Genomic DNA, 25,915 nt, shown 5'->3' with positions numbered 1-25,915 from the left:
GGATTTCATGAGTTCTTACAACCATCAGGACTTAAACCCTAGAACTTTCAAAAATCAGTAGTTCCACTCTGGCAGAGTCTGGAGGGCATGCATTAGGAAGCTGAGTCCCCAGTCTTAAAGAGACAGTGAAACATCTGGGAAGATATACAGCTTAGAAGCAGCAGTTGCAAAAATACCTGGGGCATGTAGGAGGGAGAGTTAGTAATCTCAGAGTTCACTGATGGACTTCTCTAGGAAAAAAAGGAGCTGTCAGGTGATATTTCCCTCCCTCTCCCACAGTATAATCACACAGCCAACTGCAGGAAGCAGCCAGGCACAGGCATTCACTACCTAACCTCCCTATACCATGCTTTGCCCTCTCCAGCTGAGTCTACCTCAGTCCTAAAACTACAGGTCCCCTCCCCAGAAAACTGGTGCAAACCTTGTCAATTGCATCTCCCAACCTCACACAGAGGATGAATGCACCTCTTTAAAATGGTAGCTCCTGAGCAGCCTTGGCTGGCACAGTCTCAGAAGGGGCTGCAAACCCCTTGTGGAAGGTGACAGTCTTGTTAAAACAGTGTCCCACCCACTACTTTCAAGAGGAAGAGTTGTAGCTGAGTTTCCTAAAACACAGAAACAGACACACAGAGGTAGGCAAAATGAGGAGACAGAAGAATATGTCCCAAATGAAAGAACAGGTCAAAATTACAGCAAGAGACCTAAGTAAAAAAGATGTAACTATTATGCCTGATAGAGAATTAAAAATAATGATTATAAGGATACCCACTGGACTTGAGAAGAAGAGTGGAAGACAGCAGTAAGACCCTTAACAAAGAGATAAAAAAAGAACCAAGCAAAGACCCAAGAACACACTAATTAAAATTAAAAATAGACATGATGGAATAAATAGCAGGCTAGAGGAAGCAGAGGAACAAATTAATGGCCTAGAAGACAGAGTAATGGAAAGTAATCAACTTAAGCAAGTGAGAGAAAAAAATAAACAAAATGAGAATAGATTTAGGAAACTCAATGACTTCATCAAGCATAATATTTGCAGTATAGGGATCCCAGAAGAAAGAAAGACAAAAGGGGGCAGAAAATTTGTTTGAAGAAATAATAGCTGAAAACTTCCCTAATCTGGGGAAGGAAACAGATATCTAGATCCAGAAGGGACAGAGATGCCTCAACAAAATCAACCCAAGGAGGTCCACACCAAGACACATGCTAATCAAACTGTTGTGACAAAGAAAAAAAAAATTTAAAGCAGCAAGCAAAAAGAAGACAGTTACATGCAAGGGAAACCCTGGAAGGCTATCAGCAGGTTTTTCAGCAGAAACTTCACAGGACAGAAAGGAGTAGTGTGATATATTAAAAGTGATAAAAGGGAGAAATCCACAGCCAATAATACCCTATTCAGTAAGGCTATGATTCAGAATAGAAGGAGAGTTAGTGAGTTTCTCAGACAAATAAAAACTAAAGGAGTTCATGCCCACTAGAACAGCTCTAAGAAATATTAAAGGGGACTCTTAGAGTGTAAAGGAAAGACCGTAAGTAAGAATATGAATAGTGAAAAACACAAAAGAAGTAAAAATAAGTATATACCTGTTCAAGGGATATATTTGTTCAAGGGATTCACAAAATAATTTAAAATATGACATTACACACCTTAAATGGGGGTGGAAGAGTAAAGAATGGGTTCCAATTTGAGTGACCATCAACATAATACAGACTGTTACATGCAGAAGATGTTACACACAAACATCATGGTAATCACAAACCAAAAATGAGTAATAAATATGCAAGGAATAAAAAGAATGGAATCCAAGTACATCACTAAAGAAAGACAGCAAATGATTAAAAACAGCAAGGGATAAAAGAATCAGAGAAAACCTGTAGAAACAACCACAAAACATGTAACAAAATGGTTGAGCATAAATGGACTAAATGCTTGAATCAAACGACACAGAGACAGAGAGAACTAAAAAACCAAGATTCATTCATATGCTTCCTACAAGACACTAATTTCTGACCTAAAAACACCTGTAGATTGAAAGTGAAGGAATGGAGAAACATCATGCAAATGGATGTCAAAAGAAAGCTTAAGTAGCAATATTTATGTCAGATAACATAGACTTTTAAAAAAGTTTAACAAGAGATAAAGAATAATAGTATATAAATAATAAAAGTGGACAATCCAACAGAAGATACAACAATTTTGTATATATTGTACAGTGTTGTAAATATTTATGCACTTAACATGGAAGCACATGGCACAAAAACAGACACATAGACCAATGGAATAGAATAGAAACCCCAGAACTAGACCCACAAACGTATGGCCAACTCATCTTTGACAAAGCAGGAAAGAACATCCAATGGAAAAAAGACAGCCTCTTTAACAAATGGTGCTGGGAGAACTGGACAGCAACATGCAGAAGGTTGAAACTAGACCACTTTCTCACACCATTCACAAAAATAAACTCAAAATGGATAAAAGACCTAAATGTGAGACAGGAAACCATCAAAACCTTAGAGGAGAAAGCAGGAAAAGACCTCTCTGACCTCAGCCGTAGCAATCTCTTACTCGACACATCCCCAAAGGCAAGGGAATTAAAAGCAAAAGTGAATTACTGGGACCTTATGAAGATAAAAAGCTTCTGCACAGCAAAGGAAACAACCAACAAAACTAAAAGGCAACCAACGGAATGGGAAAAGATATTCGCAAATGACATATTGGACAAAGGGCTAGTATCCAAAATCTATAAAGAGCTCACCAAACTCCACACCCAAAAAACAAATAACCCAGTGAAGAAATGGGCAGAAAACATGAATAGACACTTCTCTAAAGAAGACATCCGGATGGCCAACAGGCACATGAAAAGATGTTCAGCGTCGCTCCTTATCAGGGAAATACAAATCAAAACCACACTCAGGTATCACCTCACGCCAGTCAGAGTGGCCAAAATGAACAAATCAGGAGACTATACATGCTGCCGAGGATGTGGAGAAACGGGAACCCTCTTGCACTGTTGGTGGGAATGCAAATTGGTGCAGCCGCTCTGGAAAGCAGTGTGGAGGTTCCTCAGAAAATTAAAAATAGACCTACCCTATGACCCAGCAATAGCACTGCTAGGAATTTATCCAAGGGATACAGGAGTACTGATGCATAGGGCCACTTGTACCCCAATGTTCATAGCAGCACTCTCAACAATAGCCAAATTATGGAAAGAGCCTAAATGTCCATCAACTGATGAATGGATAAAGAAATTGTGGTTTATATACACAATGGAATATTACGTGGCAATGAGGAAAAATGAAATATGGCCTTTTGTAGCAACGTGGATGGAACTGGAGAGTGTGATGCTAAGTGAAATAAGCCATACAGAGAAAGACAGATACCATATGGTTTCACTCTTATGTGGATCCTGAGAAACTTAACAGGAACCCATGGGGGAGGGGAAGGAAAAAAAAAAAAAAAGAGGTTAGAATGAGAGAGAGCCAAAGCATAAGAGACTGTTAAAAAACTGAGAACAAACTGAGGGTTGATGGGGCGGTGGGAGGGAACAGAGGGTGGGTGATGGGTATTGAGGAGGGCACCTTTTGGGATGAGCACTGGGTGTTGTATGGAAACCAATTTGTCAATAAATTTCATTAAAAAAAAAACATGGAAGCACCGAAATATGCAAAAGTTAATAACAAAAATAAAGGAACTAATCGGTAGTAATATAATAATAGAAGAGGGCTTTAACATCCCACTTACATTTATGAACAGATCATCCAAACATAAAATCCACAAGGGAAACAATGGCTTTGAATGACATGTTGGACCAGATGGACCTGACAGATATATTCAGAACACTCCATCATATAACAGTAGAATACACATTCTTTTCAAGTAAACATGGAACATTCTCCATAGTTGATCACATATTAGGCCACAAACAAATTCAAGAAATTCCAAGATATCATGGTCATACTATGCAACTTTTCTGACCACAATGCTATGAAACTAGAAATCAACCACAAGAAAAATATGGAAAGACCACTAATATATGGAGGTTAAATAACATGCTACTAAACCATTAATGGGTCAGCCATGAAATCAAAGAAAAAATTAAAAATTACATGGAGACAAATGAAATGAAAATATAATAGTCCAAAATTTCGGGATCCAGCAAAGGTAGTTCTAACAGAAAAGTTTATAGCAAAATATATGTACCTCAAAAAGGAAGAAAAATTTCAAACAACCTAACCTTACACCTAAAGGAGTTAAAAAAGAAGAACAAACAAAACCCAAAAACAGCAGAAGGAAGAAAATAATAAAGATTAGAGCAGAAATAAATGATATAGAATCTAAAAAATAAGAGAACAAATTAATGAAACCAGGAGCTGGCTCTTTGAAGGGAGGGACAAAATTGGTAAACCTGTAGACAGACTCATAAAAAAAGAGGGGGTACTCTAATAAAACTCTAAATCACAAGTGAAAGAGAAGAAACAACAATCAGCACCACAGTAATACAAAAAATATAAGGTAGTATTATGAAAAATTATACTCCAACAAATTGGACAACCTGGAAGAAATGGATAAATTCCTAGAAACATATAACCTACCAAAACTGAATCAAGAAGAAAGAGAAAATTTGAACAGTCTGATTACCAGCAAAGAAATTGAATCAGTAATCAAAAAAATCCCAACAAAGAAAAGTCCAGGACCAGAGGGCTTCACAGGTGAATTCTACAAAACATCTAAAGAAGAGTTAATACATATTTTCCTCAACAAATAAAAGACAAAGAAAAACTTCCAAATTCATTCTATAAGGCCGGCATTACCACAAAAAAGAGAACTATCATCCTAATATCTCTGATGAACACAAATGCAAAAATCCTCAACAAAACACTAGCAAACCAAATCCAACAATACATTAAAAACATCATTCACAATCAAGTGGGATTTATTACTGTGATGCAAGGTTGGTTCAATATTCACATGCTATATAACATCAATAAGAGAAAGGATAAAAACCATATGATCATTTCAATAAATGCAAAAAAAGCATTTGATAAAGTATAACATCCATTCATGATAAAAACCCTAAACCAAGTAGTTTAGCAGGAACATACCTCAAGTTAATAAAGGCCTTATATGAAAAATCCACAGCAAACATCATACTCAATGGTGAATAACTGAGAGCTTTTCCCCTAAAGTCAGAAACAACACCAGGATGTCCACTCACATCACTTTTATTCAATATACTGGAAGTCCTAGCCACAGCAATCGGACAACAAAAAGAAATAAAAGGCATCCAAATTTGTAAGGAAGAAGTAAAACTTTCACTATTTGCAGATGACATGATGCTATACATAGAAAATCTGAAAGACTCCACAAAAAAACTACCAGAACTGATTGATTTAGTAAAGTCATGGAATACTAAATATACAAAAATCTGTTTAATTTCTATACACTAATAATGCAGTAGCAGAAAGAGAATTTCAGAAAATAATCCCATTTATAATTGCATCAAAATCAAAAGATACCTAGGAATAAACTTAACCAAAGAGGTGAGAGACCTGTACTCTGAAAAGTATAAAACATTTATGAAAGAAATTGACAATGACACAAACAAATGGGAAGACATAGCACACTCAAGGTTTGGAGGAACAAATATTATTTAATGTCTATAGTACCTAAAGCAATCTACACATTTAATGCAATCCCTACCAAAATACTAACAGTATTTTTCACAAAACTATAACAATCCTAAAATTTGTATGGAACCACAAAAGCCTAAAATAGCCAAAGAAATATTGAAATTGAAAAGGCAAAGCTGGAGGTATCACAATTCCAGACTTCATGTTCCATTACAAAGCCACAGTAATCAACACAGTATGGTACTGACACAAAAACAAATAGATCAATGGAACAGAATAGAAGACACAGAAACACAATTATAATGGTCAATTAAACATTGACAAAGGAGGAAACAATATGCAAAGAAAGAGACATATTCTCCAAAAAATAGGGTGGGAAAACTAGACAGCAACATAAAAAAGAATGAAATTGGACCACTTTCTCATAGCATACACAAAAATAAACTCACAATGGATTAAACACCTAAGTATAAGACAAGACCATAAAAATCCCAGAAGAGAGCACAATTTCTCTGACATTGGCAATAGCAATGTGTTTCTAGATATGTCTCCCAAGGCAAGGGAAACAAAAGCAAAAATAAACTATTGGGACTTCATCAAAATAAAAATCCTCTTCACAGTGAAGGAAACAATCAACAAAAGTAAAATGCAACCTAAAAATGGGAGAAGACATTTGCAAATCACATATCTGATAAAGCATTGGTATCCAACATAAATAAAGACCTGATACAACTCAACACCCAAAAACCAAATAATCCAATTTAAAAATGGACAAAAGATATGAACAGATATTTCTCCAAAGAAGACATCCAGATGGCCACCAGATACATGAAAAGATGCTCAACACCACTCATCATGATGGAAATGCAAATAAAGCTACATTGAGGTATCACCTCACACCTGTCAGAATGACTAAAATCAGTAACACAAGAAACAACAGGTGCTGTCAAGGATGGGGAGAAAAAGAAACCCTGGTGTACTTTTGGTGGGAATGCAAACTGGTACAGCCCTTGTGGAAAAAAGCATGGAGGTTCTTCAAAAAGTTAAAATTAGAACTATCTTATGATCCAATAATCCCACTACTGGGTATTTACCAAAAACTACAAAAACACTAATTCAAAGAGATACATGCACCTCTATGTGTATTTCAGCATCATTTACAATAGCCACATTATTGAAGCAGCTCAAATGTCCATCAATAGGTGAATGGATTTAGATGATGTGGATATATATATGATGGTATACTATTCAGCCATAAAAAAGAACAGAATCTTGCCATTTGCAACAACATGGACGGTTCTAGAGAGTATAATGCTAAGCGTAGTAAGTCAGTCAGAAAATGACAAATACCATATGATTTCACTTATGCGTAGAGTGTAAGAAAAAAAAACAAATGAATAAATGTGAAAAGAAAGAGCAAGAGAGGCAAATCAAGAAACAGACTCAACTACAGAGAACTATAGGTGGAGTCGGGTGAGGTGATGTGTAAAATAGGTGATGGGGTTTAAAGAGTACAATTACCATGATAAGCATTAAGTTATGTATAGAATTGTTCAGTCACTATATTGTACACCTAAAACTAACATAACACTGTGTGATAACTATATTAGAATTAAAATTAATAACAATTTTAAAAAGTCAAGAAGAAATAAAAAGGAGAAAGGCTACTTTTGAAAATTGATTTAAAACTATTGAGAGTAAACAAAATAAATATTTCATAGCACACACCTACACACACAAACATACGAATAGAAGCCAAGACCAAAAATACAGAAAACCTAAAGGTTAGATCTAGGAATCATATTTAAATATTAGTCTCATAAGGGTAAAATAAAAAATATAAATAATAATGAAATAAGTATGACAATAAAACTTCCTTGATTAAATAAAAAAATTTAAGATCTGGTGAAATTTCTATACTTCAATGAGAAATAAAGGCAAGAAGAAGACTGGGTCCCAAACAACATGCAACTACTATACCTACCTGAAACTCTTTACCCAAACCTTCCATGAGAAAAAAATAATATTTTATCATGTTTAAGATATTGAATTGTATGGGGTGTCTCTATATAGCAGCCTAATATATTTACTAATAAAGGTACAGAGAGTTATATAACATAAATCTAGATACCATTGAATTTTATAAAGAGAGAAAGGGTGGGAAGAGAAAGGGAAAGAAAACATGTACTCCATATGGTAGAATACAATGGCCATAAATTGTAGTAGCTCCCCTCAAAAGATGGAGTCTATTTTTTCAACTCCTTAAAAGTGGGCTGGCCTGTGACTTGCATTGGCCAATAAGATACAATGCAAAAGACAGTATCTGAGGTTTTTTATATACTGGCCAAAAGAAGTCTTTCCAGCTTTGTTGTGCTCTTACTACTGGAAATCCTTCTGTAAACCACCCAGGGCTAGCCTTTTAGAGGATATGAGACTAGGAAGAGGTCCCATCTGTCACAGATGTCCCACCTGGGACTGCATACATGTGGATAAAGCTAAAACCATCCAACCTAAGCCAAGCCTTCCCAGAGAACACTTAACCAGTCACTCTGAGAAATAATGACTATCTACTGTATTTCTTTTATTCTCGAGTTAGTTAACATACAGTGTAGTCTTGGCTTCAGCAGTAGAATCCAGTGTTCATCTCAACAAGTGTCCTCCTCAATGCCCATCACCCATTTTCTCCACCCCCATCAACCCTCAATTTGTTCTCTGTTTAGAGTCTCTTATGGTTTGCTCCCCTTGCTGTTTTTATCTTATTTTTCCTTCCCTTCCCCTATGTTCATCTGTTGAGTTTCTCAAATTCCACATTTGAGTGAAATCATGTTATATATGTGTTTCTCTGATGGACTTATTTCACTTACCATAGTACCCTCCAGTTCCATCCATGTTGGTGCAAATGGTAAGATTGCATTCTTTTTCATCACTGAGTAGTATTCCAGTGTGTGTGTGTGTGTGTGTGTGTGTGTGTGTGTGTGTGTGTGTGTGTATTACATATCTTCTTTATCCATTCATCAGTTGATGTACATTTGGGCTCTTTCCATAATTTGGCTATTGTTGATAGTGTTTTTAAACATCGGGGTACATGTGCCACTATGAATTGGCACTCCTGTATCCTTTGGATAAATTCCTAGTAGTGCTATTCCTGGGTCATAGGGTAAATGGGCATCTGGGTGGCTCAGTCATTAAGCATCTGACTTTGGCTCAGGTCATGATCTCACCGTTCATGAGTTTGAGTCCCACATCGGGTGAGCTTGAGCACTGCATAGGGTGAGCTCAAGCCCCGCTTCCAGTGATTCCTGCCTCTCTTTCTCTCCTTCCTTCTGCCCCTCCTGGATATATTCTCTCTCTCTCTCTCTCTCTCTCTCTCTCTCTCTCTCTCTCTCTCTCTCTTGCTTATACCCATTCTCTGAATTAAAATAAAATAATTAAAAAATATATGTACCACATCTTCTTAACCCATTCATCAGTGGATGGACATTTAGGCTCTTTCCATAATTTGGCTATTGTTGATTTAGCACTGTGATAAACATTGGGGTATATGTGCCCCTATGAATCAGCATTCCTGTATCCCTTGGATAAATTCCTAGTAGTGTAATTGATGGGTCACAGGGTCATTCTAATTTTTTTAAGGAACCTCCACATTGTTTTCCAGAGTGGCTGCACTAGTTTGCATTCCCACCAGCAGTGCAAAAGAGATCCTCTTTCTCCACATCCTCACCAACATCTGTTGTTTCCTGAATTGTTAAGTTTAGCCACTCTATTATGAGGTGGTATCTCATTGTGGTTTTGATATGTATTTCCCTGAAGATGAGTGATGCTGAGCACCTTTTCACATGTCTGTTAGGCATCTGGATGTCTTCTTTGGAAAAGTGTCTATTCATGTCTTCTGCCCATTTCTTCAGTAGATTATTTGTTTTGTAAGTGTTGAATTGGGTAAATTCTTTATAGATTTTTGATACTAAAACTTTATTCAATATGTCATTTGCAAATATCGTCTCCCATTCCATCAGTTGCCTTTTAGTTTTGTTGATTGTTTCCTTTGCTCTGAAGAACCTTTTTATCTTGGTGAGGTCCCAATAGTTCATTTTTGCTTTTATTTCCCTTGCTTTCAGAGACATGTCAAGTAAGATGCTGCTTGGCCAAGATCAAAGAGATTGCTGCCTATTTTCTCCTCGAGGATTTTGATGGTTTCCTGTCTCACATTTAGGTCTTTCATCCATTTTGAAATAATTTTTGTGTATGGTGTAAGAAAGTGGTCCATTTCTCCCAGCACTTTTTGCTGAAGAGACTGTCTTTTTTTCTATTGGATACTGTTTCCTGATTTGTCAAAGATTAGTTGGCCATATATCTGTGGGTCCATTCCTGGGTTCTGTGTTCTCTTCCATTGATCTATGTGTCTGTTTTTGTGCCAGTAGCATACTGTCTTGATGGTTACAGCTTTGTAATACAAGTAAAAGTCTGGGATTGTGATTTCTCCAGGATTGGTTTTCTTTTTCAACATTACTTTGGATATTCAGGGTCTTTTGTGGTTCCATATACAATTTAAGATTACTTGTTCCAGGTCCGTGAAGAATGTTGGTGTGATTTTGATTGGGATTGCATTGATTTTCTGCCTATATGATCTGTCCATTGTTGTAAGTGGAGTATTAAAACCCCTACAATCACAGTATTATCTATACATTTATATATGTTTGTGATTGATTTATATATTTGGGGATTTCCACATTGGGGAACAATTTCCACAATTGTTAGCTCTTCTTGATATATAGACCCCTTAATTATGATATAATGCCCTTCTTCATCTCTTGTTACAGCCTTTGTTTTAAAATCTAATTTGTCTGATAGAAGTATGGCTATTCCAGCTTTGTTTTGAATTCCAGTAGCATGATGGTTCTCCATCCCCTCACTTTCAATCTGCAGGTGTTCTCAGGTATAAAATGAGTCTCTTGTAGGCAGCATATAGATGGATCTTATTTTTTCAATCCATTCTGATACCCTATGTCTTTTGACTGGGACATTTAGTCCATTTACATTCAGAGTGATTACTGAAAGATATGGATTTAGTGCCATTGTGTTATCTGTAGGTTTTGTGATAGCTCTGGTCATTTGTAGTCTGCTACTTTCCACTCACAGAATCCCCCTTCAGATCTCCTGCAGGACTAGTTTAGTGGTCATGAACTCCTTTAGTTTTTCTTTGGGAAAGCTTTCTCTCTCCCTTCTATTCTGAATGACAGGCTTGCTGGATAAAGGATTCTTGGCTGCTTATTTTTCCTATTAAGCACATTGAATATTTCCTGCCACTCCCTTTTGGCCTGCCAAGTTTCAGTGGATAGGTCTGCTACTACCCTTATGTGTCTACCCTTGTAGGTTAAGGCCCATTTGTCCCTAGCTGCTTTCAGCATTCTCTCTTTATCTTTGTATTTTGCCAGTTTCACTATGATATGTCATGGTGTTGACCTGTTTTTGTTGATTTTGAAGGGAGTTCTCTGTGCCTCTTGGCCCTGGGTGCCTGTTTCCTCCCCCAGATTAGGGAAGTTCTCAGCTATAATTTGTTCAAATAAACCTTCTGCCCCTTTCTCTCTCTTCTTCTGGAACTTCTATGAAATGGATATTGTTTCATTTCATGGAATCATTTAGCTAATTCTCCCTTTGTGGTCTAGTAATTAAATTTCACCCCCCCCCTTTTTTAGCTTCATCATTTTCCATAATTTTATCATCTATTTCACCTATCCTTCCCTCTGCTTCTTCCATCCTCACTCTCACTGTATCTAGTTTATTTTGCATCTCATTTACAACATTTCTTAATTCATTGTGACTATTTCTTAGGTTTTTGACCTCAGCAACAATAGATTCTCTGTTGTTTTCTATGCTTTTTCAAGATATTACTCTTATGACTGTGATTCTAAGTTCTTGTTCAGATATATTGTTTATATCTGTTGTGAGAAATTATCTGGCTATCATTTCTTCCTGCATTTTCTTTTGAGGAGAGTTCTTTCATCATTTTGGCTGGTTTCTGTCTTTTGTATGTTTTAGTAGCTTGTTATGTGTCCTGTACCTGCAAGTACTACTATATTAAAAAGGGGTCATACACTGTCCAGGACTGGCACTTCAGGAAGTATTTTTGGAGTGTGGTGCATGCACTCCATGTTGTGCTTTGACTGCTCTATTCCAGTAGTCAATCCTCTGTAAAGCTCATCCTTGCTTGTAGTGATGGAGTGTTTGGACTTTCAATCAGGTGTGCTTTGATTTGTTCACTCAAGTAACCTTGGAAAAAAAGGAAAAGGTGGGGAAGCCTTATCCCATATAAAGAGAAAAATGAAAGGGAAAAAGAAAAAAAATCAGAGGGTCAAAAGAACTATAAGACTTAATCCAGAGAGAAAGTAAAATAAAAAGAAGTTATAAGAATTGATAAAAAAAAATCAGAAACTATGATTCCAAAAGAAAAAAAGAAGAGGGTAGAAATAAAAAGAAAAGGGAAGAACAAACAAATAGAAGATAGAAACAAAAGCCAGTTGTTTGTTGGTGCCTGAGACCAGTGGGTGTATTAGTCTGGAGGAGAGGCTGGCTCTGTTGGCTCAGTCTTCCTCCAGTTGATAAGCAGTTGCCAGTCACAGAGGAGGGGGGCTTGGTGTTAGTGGGTCCTCTCTTTACTGGGGACTGCTGTGCTGCTCCCTGAAGCTCCACTGTGGTAGTATTCGGTAGAAAAATGGCAACACCCAATTTCTCCTCCCCAGACCAGGTATCTCATACCACACTGTTCAGGCAGCCCTCACAGAATAGCATGGGCAGTTGGCTTGCCCTGCTCCACAGTCTCCCATGCCCTCTAGGTGCTTGGCTGGAATTTTGATGTCTTAAAGGGCCTTGCACCACATGGGACCATGTGCCCCTCAGCCCTGCTGATAAAGGGCCTTTCATCCTTGGGGAGGCAATAAATCCTCTTCCCACAGTACTTGAGAAAGGGGACTGTTCTCTCCCAGTGTGCCCCTGAGATTGCTACAGCACCCTGGAGCTGGCTCCTTCCCTCTCAGGTGTGCCCACACAGCCAGCTCTGGTCCAGAGAAAGTCACACACTTTCGTACCTTCAAGTTTTAGCTCCTAAGATTGTTTGCAAAATAGAAACTGGCACTCTCCATTTTTCTCATTCCTGAGTCCATGGTCCAGAGAGGTTTTCCTCTTGTGCTAACAAGATAGTAAAGCCCTCTCATTTTCTCTCCCTTTTGTCTCTCCACAGAAGAGGTTCCTTCCCCTCCATGCCTATGCCATTTTATCTCCCCCAATTCATATGCATGTACCTCATACCTCGATCCTGCCAAACTGTCTCCCTCCACCTGTGGAGATCCTTCTGCCACGCTACAGATTGATTTCCTGGATGTTCCAAGTGATCTGTCTTCCATACAGCTGTGTTTGAGGGATGAGGGAAATCCTGGTCCCCCTACTTCCCCACCATCTTTACTCCTCCCTGAATAACTATTGTTTTAAATCACCAAGTTTTGGAGTACTTTTGTCATTTAAGAAAAGTTCACAAGCATACTTTGCAATAGAAAATATGCATTATCTTATGTCATTAGAACATTTACAAAAATTTGATACTGTGTTTGATTATTTCCATAATTGGCTACCAACAATTTCTCCTACTCTATGCCTTGTGAATTTTGGCTAGCCTTATGAATTCCTTACAGAATGTGATGGAAAAACTACAAAAGCTTTCAATTCCAGTCTCTAACAAGCCTTATGGGTTTCACTCTTGCCAATCTGGAAAATTGATATTGGAAGCTGAAAAATAGGGGAAAGGCTCTGTTATATAGTTATAGAACAATAAACAAAATTCAGGCTTAGAGTAACTTGCAGGGTTAAAGCCATACCCAATAAACTTGTGGATCTGGCTAAGGAAATTTCCAGCCAGAATACTTAAAACACTATTTAGCTTATACTATTGATATGCAATAAATTTATTGCAAGAGAAATAAACTAAAGAAAGAACTGTTCAATTTTAGAGCGGAAATCAGAAAACATATAGAGAATCTGGGCCTGCCCACAAAAGAAATTCTCAAAGTAAGAAATCACTAGGGCAAAGATCAAAGCCATAGTACTGACAGTAAAATGTAGTTTCAGAATCAAAGTCAAATCAAGGGTGTGACTATAAGTCTCCCTGTTAAGACCTCAGAAAGACTTAAATATTGTTTGTGGATCCTAGTAAGACAAAAGTGCTTTAATAATTAAAGGTATTGTCCTGCAGAAGGCTGGCATACTTTAAGTAAGACGTTTATTATGGATGTAGTTTGGGGGTAAAAGAAGGAATCACAGTAACATACAAAGAAAACAAAGTTTTAAGATAAACATCATCATATTACACTTAAAATGACAGACATTTCAAAATGAAAAGAGATCTCTGGGGCGCCTGGGTGGCGCAGTCGGTTAAGCGTCAGACTTCAGCCAGGTCACAGTCTCGCGGTCCGTGAGTTCGAGCCCCGCGTCAGGCTCTGGGCTGATGGCTCAGAGCCTGGAGCCTGTTTCCGATTCTGTGTCTCCGTCTCTCTCTGCCCCTCCCCCGTTCATGCTCTGTCTCTCTCTGTCCCAAAAATAAATACACGTTGAAAAAAAGAATAAAAAAAAAATGAAAAGAGATCTCTAGGTCCCCAATAAACTATGAGAAGGAAGCATGCTGAGTGAGCTATTCAGTTACAAACATGAGCCATTTCTTATGGAAAAGGAATGATGATTCAGAGAGGAAAATCTACATGCCACACTGCAAAATAAGGACTACTTTATTTTTGGATTAGGGAATCATTCCCGGGGAGCAAAACTAGACTTCAATCAAAGCACATACCCTACCCTGAAAGTCAGAACTGGTGACGTGTGTCTGCTTGGATTTCATAGCAGATTTCTCAACTATGTGCCTTCTGTTCCCCCCCCATTTGAATAATAGTTTCTATTGCAATTATCCTATCCTTTTCTCAGTAGTATGTGTTAAGTATGTGTTGGGAGGAGTGGGGTACAGATAACTCAACTTTTTAGATAACAGATTTCCAGATCAAGAACAGCTGTGCCAAGAACCCACATCTAGACCTGGTACAGATGATAAGATTTCCCTCCCTTTAAGTCTTGGCTGGCCCCTAACCAATAAAATGTAATGGGAATTATGTTCTCAAGTTTCTGAGCCCAGGTCATAAGAGGACTTGCAGCTACTACTTTTGACCTATTAGATTCCAGCTGTCATGTAAGGATGCTTGAGTTTTACTACTGAATGATGAGTAATGACATGAGAGAGAAAAATTCAGCCCTTAGTCATTGCACCAACCACCAGACTTCTGAGGAAGCCATCTTGAACAGTCCACAGCTGAATGAAGCCACATGAGTAACACAGCTGATAAAACATGAAGCATAGGAATCATCCCACTGGGCCCAGCCAACCCCAAAATCAATTAGAAATAATTATTGATGTATTAAGCCTCTAAATGTTGGTGTAGCTTGCTATAGAATAATAGAAAAATGAAGCAAAAATATGCATTTGAACACAAAGAAAACCTTTAAAACATCCAGAAAGTAGAGAATTTGTACGTCTTATTGTCTGCTGTTAATTTTATAAAAAGGTAAACCAACAATAAAAAAGTAAACTACACTTTTTGAAACAAAGGAAACTTAGAACACCTATAGAATTCAATATTCAGTGAAAAATGTATAGCTTGAATAGTGTTTATTGTCATAAAATGAGTGCAAAAATAAATAAATTACATATAACAACTAATGCAGATTTGAAAATGAATTAAAAATAAAGAAAAAAGATCAAATAAATTAACAAAGATGAAGATTAAAGTAATTAAATAGAAAACATTAACAGCAACAAGAAATAAAATAGTAAAACAGTTAAATGGAACATAAAATCAGTTAGTTGAAAGCACTTATAATATACAATCTCCTAGCAAATCTGATTGAAAGGAAAAGAAACAAAAAGAGATACTTTTATAAATGAAAAATAAATGGGAAAAGATGTAGACACAGAGATGCAAAAAAAAAAAACAATAAAAAGAACACTAAGCATAATGTAAAATTATAAGCAATTTAAAAACCATTAAAAATGGATGAATCTATATTAAAATATAAACTACCCAAATACACACACCAATAATCTAAAAAGGAATTGGAAAAGTGGTCAAAGAAGTACCAGTTTTGTTTAAAAAGGCTCCTAGATGATTTTGTAGTTAAGTTCTATATAATCTTCCAATTATGTCTCCCTTATTAAAAAAAAAAGTCCTTTTTAAATTCTGATTAGAAATGCATTATTACCTTTGTTATATTAATTTGAAAGGATCAATATTTTTATAAATTTAAATCTTTCCATTTGGCAACACTGAAATTTACATTACAATATCATTTACAACTCCATCTTAATAAATTCATATATCATAATTAACTAGTTTATCACTGACTTAAATTACTCCCAAAACTCTCTAATTATTCTTCCTGACTGCAAAATCCAATCTCTATCCCAAAATTCATCTTTCATAAAACTGGAAGAGTAATCTTAATTAAAAATACCAAATGGGGGGGCGCCTGGGTGGCTCAGTTGGTTAGGCGACCGACTTCAGCTCAGGTCATGATCTTGCAGTTTGTGAGTTCAAGCCCCGTGTCTGGCTCTATGCTGATAGCTCAGAACCTGGAGCCTGCTTCAGATTTTGTGTCCCTGCTTCTCTCTACCCCTCCCCTGCTCACGCTCTGTGTCTCTCTGTATCTCAATAGTAAATAAACATTAAAAAATTTATTTAAAAAAACATTAAAAATACCAAATGGATCATTCTTAATATTCTTCAATAAGTCCCCATTTCTTATTCAAAATACAAATTATTATGTCATCCATAAATGGCCTCTATCAGGCATCCTACTACTCTTCTCCTCAATCCAAAAATCCTATCATACTCAAGAACTGGAATTTCTCTGAATAGTCTTTGTTCCCTCAAGCCTTTGTCTCTACACATTCTATAGAGATCCTTCCTGTTTTCTAACCCCATATTCTCAATTACTATATCATAATTCCCATTTTATAGTACATTATGTTGGAATAGGGACATTATGTCTCAACTATGTGTTAAAAATTTCAGCTTTGAAATTAATATGTTATATGTCAATTATATCTCAATTTTTTAACAAAAAATTAGAAGCCTTAGATTTAAAAAAAATTCAATATTTTTTGTCAAGTCTGTCCCTCCTACATTACATTATATTATGATATGTGCAAGAAATTTATTCATTTTATTCAAGTACAGATGGAATGTAATTATAATTACTGTTTATATTTGTATTAAGGACTTAATATCCTTAATACTTAAAAGTATGTAATTTTAACAGAAAGAATTAATGACACTATACATAGAAAAAACTAAGTGAAGTTTATATAAATTTTAATAGTTGATGATCCTTGAAAAGAAACAGTAAATGGGAGATCACACTTGACTTTACACTTTTTAGCCCCACTGACAGGATCACTGGGCTATCCAGTCCAACCAGAGTGCATCTTAGAACTCTGCAAATCTGGTCAAGTTATTTAATATCTCGGAGTTTCCTTTTCTAAAAATTGAATACAGTAGTCTCCCCTTATCCACAGTTTTGCTTTCTGCAGTCTCAGTTACCTATGGTCAACCATACTCTTGACTATAGTCACAAGATCAATAGTAGCCTACTACGTCACAATGCCTATGTAATTTCACCTCACTTTATTTCATCATGTGTGCATTTTATCATCTCATGTCATCACAAAAAGGATGAGTACAGTACAATAAGATTTTGAGAGAAATCACATTCATATAACTTTACTGCAGTAATTGTTGTAATTGTTTTCTTTTATTATTAGTAATTGTTGTTAATCTCTTACTTCACCTAAGTTATAAATTAAGCTTTATCATAGATATGTATGCATGTACAAGAAAAAATATAGGATATACAGGATTTGGTATCATCCATGGTTTCAGGCATCCCATGACAGTCTTGGAATGTATTCCTCTGGATAAGGGAGGACTACTGTAATAATAATTACTGCTAAGCATAACAAAATATGCTGTATGTGATTTGACTCACAAAACATTCAAATATGTAAAATATTTCTATTTTCTAAAAAATATGTTTGTCCTCATCCGTATGATTAACCTGCCAATTGCCCACTTAGTAGATAGTTGCCTAGAGTAAATACAATCTATTTTTCTAACAAATAAAATGAAAATCATGTTAATAGAATAACAAAATATTTTTATCACTTTATCTAAACAAGATTTTTTTTAAGTACAACTCTGGCTACTGACTACTAGTCTATATGATGTCTTTGATGAAAAAGGACCCTTTGTTCAGGCAAATGCAACTATTCAAGGGTATGCACTTGGCAAACCATGGGTTAGATTTCAACACCGACTTGTACCTTAACCCACTCCCTTGTTTAAGGCATAATTTGTACAAAGTAAGGGCAACCTTGGGTCCAAATGGATTATTTTATCTACGTCCTTGAAATACGTTAGAATAATTATTGGAATAATGATCCTCTAAAAGGTACACAACAAACAACAAAAAGCTAGCTCACTTAAAAACTAAAAGTTTTATATGACTTGTAAAACACTTTAAAAGCATTATAATTACTTGAACAGATGGATAATAATACCAACTGATTCTATTATCCATGCTGCCTGAGGAAGCAAAACCAAATGTATTTTCACTAACTGCAAATGCCAAGTAGGGTTCAGAGAGCCATATTTGCAGTTCAGATTTCACTACTAATTTATTCTCTAACCCCAAGTTAGTCACTTTTTAGCTTCTATTGATCTCTGTAAAATGGCCTAGATCAGTGATAGTACAGAAAGCCATTTTGGAGGAAGAAGATAAATTCCTTTAAAATTCTCATTAAATCCATAAACCTTATCCAGAAAAAAAAATACACTTACATAGCAAATTTTGACCTTAAATTCAGAAAAGAATAATTTTAAATGACATTAGCTGCTACAGACTAAATGTTTGTGTCCCCCCGCAAAATTCATGTGTTATAACCTAATCTCCAATGTGATGGCATTTGGAAGTAGGGCCTTTGGGAAGTGATTAGGGCATGAAGGTAATACCCTCATGAATGGTTTAGTGGCCTTATAAAAGAGACTCCAGACACCTCCCTTGCCCTTTCTGCCATGTGAAGACAGCAATAAAATGGCCGTCTATGAACTAGGAATTGGGCTCTCACCAGACAACAAGTCTGCTGGTGCTTTGATCTTAGACTTCCCAGCCTCCAGAACTGTGTGAAATAAATGTTTGTTATTTAAGTCACCCATTCTTTGTTATAGAAGCCTAGTATGGTCTGAATTTTTGTGTCCCGCCTCCCTCCTCCCCCGACCTGCAAATTCACATGTTGAAATCCTAATGCCCAATGTGCTGGTATTAGGATGGGAGTCCTCATGAATGAGATTAATGTCCATACAAAGGAGGACTGAGAGAATGCCTTTGCCTTTCCTGTCATATGAGAAAGAACAGGAAGTCTGAAACCCAGAAGAGAGCCCTCACCCCACCATGTTGCCACCCTGATCTTGAATTTCCAGACCCAAGAACTGAGAAACAAATTTCTGTTTTTTATAAACTACCCATTCCCTGATATTTTGTTAAAGCAGTCCAAATGGAATAAAACACAACCCAAATGAACAAAACATTAACTTAAAAACTTCAAATATTAACTATATAATGGGATTATAATAATTTTAAATACACAAATAAATATACTCTAAATATACTGTTCTGTATAAAATAAAATGTTAAGTATGGTAGGCAGAATTCTAATATGGCCAGCATGATCTCCATCCTTGTGGTTATGCTCTGAATAATCCACTCCTTTTGACTATGGGTGGGACCTGTGACTTGTTTCTAGCCAATAGAATATAGCAAAGTGATGAGATACCACTCCTTTATTAGACTGCATTACATAGCTAACATGACAAGATATCATTCTCATGATCATGTTACATTATATAAGACTGTCAGCAAAATAGAGAAACCGGCCTTGAGGAAAAAGCAAGCTGCTGTGATGTAAACTGCCTATGGAAAGGTCTCATGGCTGAGTGCCTCAGTCCTAGGAAGGAAATGAAGTTTGCCACATCCAGTTGAGCTTGGAAGAGTAACCCAACTTACAGAATAGAATAGACCCTAGCCATTACCTTGATTGCAGTTTAGTGAGACCTTGAGCATAAGACACAGCTAAGCCTGCTCAGCCTCCTAACCCATTCAAACTGTGAGATAATACAAGTTATTTTAATAGCTGAAAAATTTATGGTAACTTGTTATGCAGGAATAGAAAACAAATACCATAAAGTTGAACATTTTATATTCAACATCTCAAGTGGCCCTCTCATTTTCTTCCCAAATTTATGTTACTTGATTCTTGAACTATTCACATACACTTGTGTGACACAACTCCAGCCACTCACTAAAATGAGTGGTGTGATCCTCTGACAGTTATTATAAAAAATAAAAAAAAAAAGTGAACTTGTAGCAAAAAAAAAAAAGTATTCCAAAGCCAAGATGAAATAAAGGTTACTTACCTTTCATTCGATCACATAAAAAAGAGTGGACTCTATAAGTCACAATTACTGAAGAGCTTTTTCTTATTTGATTCTTACACCTCATATACTTTTTAAGATAAATAGATACCATTTTGCCCATTTTAGTAATCAAAAATATAAAGCTCAAGTAGGTTAAATGAACTTCCATTGTCACAGAACTAGTAAATCACTGTTATGACTCTCAAGATGACCTTCTTTCCTCCATGATATTGTCTATAATTGAATAAACCATGGTAATTTTCATAACCTTGACTTGACAGTAAACATGCCTGGATTTACCATTTTATTTTCTGAAAAAAACTTACTGAGAAAGTCAACCAACAAGAAATATCTTAGAAAGAACGTTAACACAAGCATACACACAAATGTACACATACACACATATATCCCCATGTTCACATACATACTAATGTTATCTACATATATAATTATCAGAGTGACTATTAATTAAATTTAGATGCATAGAGTATGTGTGTTACCTGAACTTGAAGCAAATCTTCTTTTACTTTAAGCTCTTTTACTAGAAACTTCTTCCTGTTATTAAAAAAGGTTTTTAAATTTATCATATTTTAAATTGCATGACTACTTTGCTTTCTTATTAGTACTTAAACCATTTTTAAAGAAATAAAATTTCTCAAAACAATCATATTTTTAAGAGACATAAAATCCATATAAGTGATAAATAATTGAATAACATTTCTCAAGCTAACTTCTCATTGGTATGATTAAAATATGCAAGGGAGATGAGGCAAGGATTGTCAAAGTACACTGGTCATTTTTTTCCCCTCTGGTCATCTTTTCTTAAGTTTTTATTTAAAGTCCAGTTAGTTGGGGCACCTGGGTGGCTCAGTTGGTTAAGCAGCTGACTTCAGGTCAACAGGATCTCACGGTTAATGGGTCCGAGCCCCGCATGGGACTCTCCTGACAGCTCAGACCTGGAGCTTGCTTTGGGTTCTATGTTTCCCTCTCTCCCTCCCCCTCCCCTGCTTACATTCTGTCTCTCTCTCTCACATATAAATTAACATTAAAAATTTTTTTAATACATAAAGTCCAGTTAGTTAACATACAGTTATATTAGTTTCAGATGTACAATACAGTGATTCAATACTTCCATATAACACCCAGTGCTCATCACAAGTGTACTCCTTAATCCTCATCGCTTATTTAACCCATCCCCCCACCCACCTCCCCTCTGGTAACCACCAGTTTGTTCTCGATAGTTAAGAGTCTGTTTCTTGCTTTGCCAACAACACAAGAAACAACACATGTTGGCAAGGATGTGGAGAAAGGGGAACCCTCTTGCACTGTTGATGGGAATGCAAACTGGTACAGCCATTCTGGAAAACAGTATAATGGTCCCTCAAAAAGTTAAAAATAGAACTAACCTATGATCTAGCGATGGCATTACTAGGTATTTACAACGAGAGTACAAAAATACTAATCCAAAGGGATACATGCATTATCTACAATAGCTAAATTATAGAAACAGCCCGAGTGTCCATCAACTGATGAGTGGATAAAGATGATGTGATACCCCACCACCACCACATACACACATACACACACACACTGGAATAATACCCAGCCATTAAAAAGAATGAAATCTTTGGGAATACAAGCTGGTGCAGCCACTCTAGAAAATAATATGGAGGTTCCTCAAAAAATTGAAAATAGAACTACCCTACAACCCAGCAATTGCACTACTAGGTATTTACCCAGGGGATACCGGTATGCTGTTATAGAAGGGACACATGCACCCCAATGATTATAGCATCACTATCAACAATAGCCAAAGTATGGAAAGAGCCCAAATGTCCATCGATGGATGAATGGATAATGAAGATGTGGTGTGTGTGTGTGTGTGGAGGGGGGTATATATATATATATATATATATATATATATATATATATATACACACACATATATATATATAATGGAGTATTACTCGGCAACCAAAAAGAATGAAATCTTGCCATTTGCAACTATGTGGATGGAACTGGAGGATATTATGCTAAGTGAAGTTAGTCAGAGAAGGACAAAAATCATATGACTTCACTCATATGAGGACTTTAAGAGACAAAACAGATGAACATAAGGGAAGGGAAACAAAAATAATATAAAAACAGGGAGGGGGGCAAAGCATAAGAGACTTATAAATATGCAGAACAAACAGAAGGATACTAGAGGGGGTGTGGGAGGAGCGTTGGGAATTAAGGTAAGGGGCATTAAAGAATCTACTCCTGAAATCATTATTGCACTATATGCTAACTAATTTGGATGTAAAGTTTAAAAAATAATATTAAGTATTAGGCTAAAAAAAAAACTGATAGTGGCACCAGGAGATAACCAGAAAACTAGAGGATCAAACATCCCAGAGGAATACAGCAGGGAGAGAGCTCAATCTATAACATGACACCTGTTTTCAATGCCATGATATCAGACAAGTACCTGTACATTTAGATGCAATCAAGGAAGGATGGAGGTAGGGCTGGGGAAATCTTAAATTGATGGGATTTAAATTAGAAACAACCAGGAAAATCTTGAAACATATGCATTTCAAATCTTGTAATGTCTAATTCTATGGAATTAGCTAGATTAGATTTTTTGGAGGTTACAAATAAAAACAAAGAGGTTATAATTTTGTATTCATGAGTCAGAGGATTGGAAATGCTATATCTTTGTTCCCACAACTTTTTCTAAATAGACTCAACATGTTGATTTTCCACGAGAAGTTAGCTTTAGGGGCTGGCTAGCCTGGACCATAACTGCAACCTGACAATTGCCTTTGGGAAATTATTTTTTTTAATGTTTATTTATTTTTGAGAGAGAGGGAGAGTGTGAGCAGGGGAGGGGATGAGAGAGAGAGGGAGACAAAGGATCCAAAGCAGGCTCTGTGCTGACAGTGGGGCTCAAATTCACAAAGTAGTTTGAGACCACGACTTGAGCTGAAGTTGATTGCCTAACCGACTGAGCCACCCAGGCACCCTGCCTTTTGGGAATTTAAACTGGACCTCAGAGCATCAAGAGGGGATTTTTCCTTTTTGATATGGGTCCTCCTTTATCCAGAAGTTAGTCATTAAAATCATGGCAATGTTCTATTGTTTAAGAAGATGAAAAAACTGATATTTTGGTAACTAATATATCCCAGCAACTACAGCAGTGCTTCCACAAAACAAGCTCTCAATAAATCTATGTTGAATAAATTAAAAAAAAGGAATGAAATCTTGCCATTTGCAACAATGTGGGTGGAGCTTAGTATTATGCTAAGTGAACTAAGCCATTCAGAGAAAGACAAATACCATATGATTTTACTCATATGTGGAATTAAAGAAACAAAACAAATGAGCAAAAGAAAAAAAAGAAAGTAGTAATCTTTTCCTCTCTGAGACAAAGGTCAAGGCTACTTATCCAATGAATTTCTTTTCAGAATTTATAAAACTCTATAAAGATTGAATTCACAGTTTCTTTTTAAAATTATGTATTTATATTAGGGGTTTTTAAATGTTTGTTTATTTTTGACAGAGAAAGAAAGACAGAGCATGAGTGAGGGAGGGGCAGAGAGAGAGGGAGACAACAAATATGAAGCAGGCTCCAGGCTCTCAGTTGTCAACACAGAATTCGATGCAGGGCTCAAACTCATGAACCGTGAGATCATGACCTGAGCGGAAGTGGGACACTTAACCAACTGAGCCACCCAGGCACCCCGTATTAGGGTTTGACTAAAGCAAATTCAAAATGCAAAAAAAAAAATGTATATTACTAAAGAGATAGTCACTTAAAAAGGCCACTTTACAATAATCCACATGCATAAAAAATAGATCATTCCTTTCACAAAATAAGTATAATCAAGAAAAAAAAAAGAATAGCCCAGACTGAGGAGTTAATATACAAATCACAAATCACTAGCTAAACCATCAAGGAAATAATGTAAATCCTCTGTCCCTAAAATGATTTACAGATTTAATTCTGTTTACTTATTCCTGACTATTTGGTTCATTCTCCTAACCTACCTTTAGCTCTTTGTTCTTCCTTTCCCAGACCTCTTCCTCCATCATATCCTGGTCTGCTTATAAAACTATGGTATTATGTAGTGCTACATTTTTTAGAAACCTGTTAAAAGTTATGTTATATGACCTCAAATTGTTTGTATAAAATGAAAATGTAAATTAACAAGGAAAAAATATAAACATGTAGCTTTATATCTTACTCTTCTGTATCCTCAGATTTTCTTTTGTCTTTTTTCTTCTCCATTTTTATAGTTTTCTTTGTTCGATCATATGTAGACTTTGCTTTCTGTGTAATTTTATATAAGCCAGAAACAAAAAGTTAATGAGACAATAATTAGAGAGAAAAAAAAGATAATATGCATTACTAAGATTTCCATTTTACTTTGAGAATCACTATACTATGTTTCAAGAAAAATTATCTAAAAAGAAGCACAACAAAATTAAGGATACAATCAGAATGCCTGTTATGGTACTCTACTGAATGTAAGTTGTATATAAGTTAATACATATCAAAAGAAGTAAATTCCCCTGACAAATTACAGCCAGGTCTTCTCTAATATATACATATCTTCTTGAAAATCATCTATGAAAACTCATGCACTAAAAACTGCAGGATATATGAGAGAAATGAGGTAAGGTGCCCAGCATGCAACAAACATTGTCAATGATACATTTTTTAAAAATAGAAACCTAATAAAAACAGTTCCATTTTACAAAGTTAGATGATTTGAGAAACACATAGTATGAGAAATATAGTTCTTTATTTTGAGAAAGACATGAGGAGTGTTTGTAGAAGTGATCATCGAATAGGTTGCAAATTGTTATCGTGTAGTTTGGGAAGAAGGATTATCTGAAATCACATAAAAAGTTGTAGTGACAGGGGCGCCTGGGTGGCGCAGTCGGTTAAGCGTCCGACTTCAGCCAGATCACGATCTCGCGGTCCGTGAGTTCGAGCCCCGCATCAGGCTCTGGGCTGATGGCTCGGAGACTGGAGCCTGTTTCCGATTCTGTCTCCCTCTCTCTCTGCCCCTCCCCCGTTCATGCTCTGTCTCTCTCTGTCCCCAAAAAAATAAATAAACGTTGAAAAAAAAAATTAAAAAAAAAAGTTGTAGTGACAGATGTGGACTGGTGTGGTACACTACAAACACGGTGAACGAATACAGTGTGCAGAGTCTGCTTTCTCCTTTTACCTAGTACTTTTAGCAGATGAATTTGTGCATAAACACATGTAAAATTCATATTATGTTCAAATTGTTTGTTAGAACAAATTTGCATTTCAAAACAAATATTACAGCAGAACTAACCACATATTTTAAAGTATTATTGAATGACTATGTAGTACTAGATTATTTTATACAAGAAAGTTGAGAAAAAAATTAACAATTAGATTACTGAAATTTGTAGATGAGCTTAATAATAGAGACCTATTAAGGCATTAGGTGTTTATTCCCTGTTTTATACAACAACTCCCAAAAGATACAACTTCACTATAGTGGCAAAGTTCTCACAAGTTAAACACAAAGTGTAATAATCCTCATAAAATATGAAAAAAAACAGTATAATAATGAATTGCAATGGAATTCTTAAGGTCTCCAGGTAACTTTCTAGTTTAAATATGAGTTTTGGGATATATTTCTTATATAGAAAAATCTAATATACATTGGCCATCAAAAATACTTTAAAAATGAAAGGAAAAAAGA

General features: G+C 36.0%; 1 protein-coding gene across 4 annotated transcripts in view; it reads right to left on the bottom strand.

The window, feature by feature from the left end:
* The window catches only part of LOC125170265 (coiled-coil domain-containing protein 7-like), a 149,172-nt gene that overhangs the window by 30,211 nt on the left and 93,046 nt on the right, over positions 1-25,915 (bottom strand). For all 4 annotated transcript variants that reach the window (XM_047866732.1, XM_047866731.1, XM_047866734.1 and 1 more), the window contains 2 exons: positions 24,416-24,501; positions 20,687-20,741 (listed from right to left, as the gene is read on the bottom strand). In XM_047866732.1, coding sequence (XP_047722688.1) covers positions 20,687-20,741; positions 24,416-24,501 — 141 coding nt within the window. The remainder of the gene's footprint in view (positions 1-20,686; positions 20,742-24,415; positions 24,502-25,915) is intronic.

Source organism: Prionailurus viverrinus, chromosome B4 (assembly GCF_022837055.1).
Source record: "Prionailurus viverrinus isolate Anna chromosome B4, UM_Priviv_1.0, whole genome shotgun sequence".
NCBI classification, from domain to species: domain Eukaryota; kingdom Metazoa; phylum Chordata; class Mammalia; order Carnivora; family Felidae; genus Prionailurus; species Prionailurus viverrinus.
This window is presented reverse-complemented; position numbering and strand designations above follow the sequence as displayed.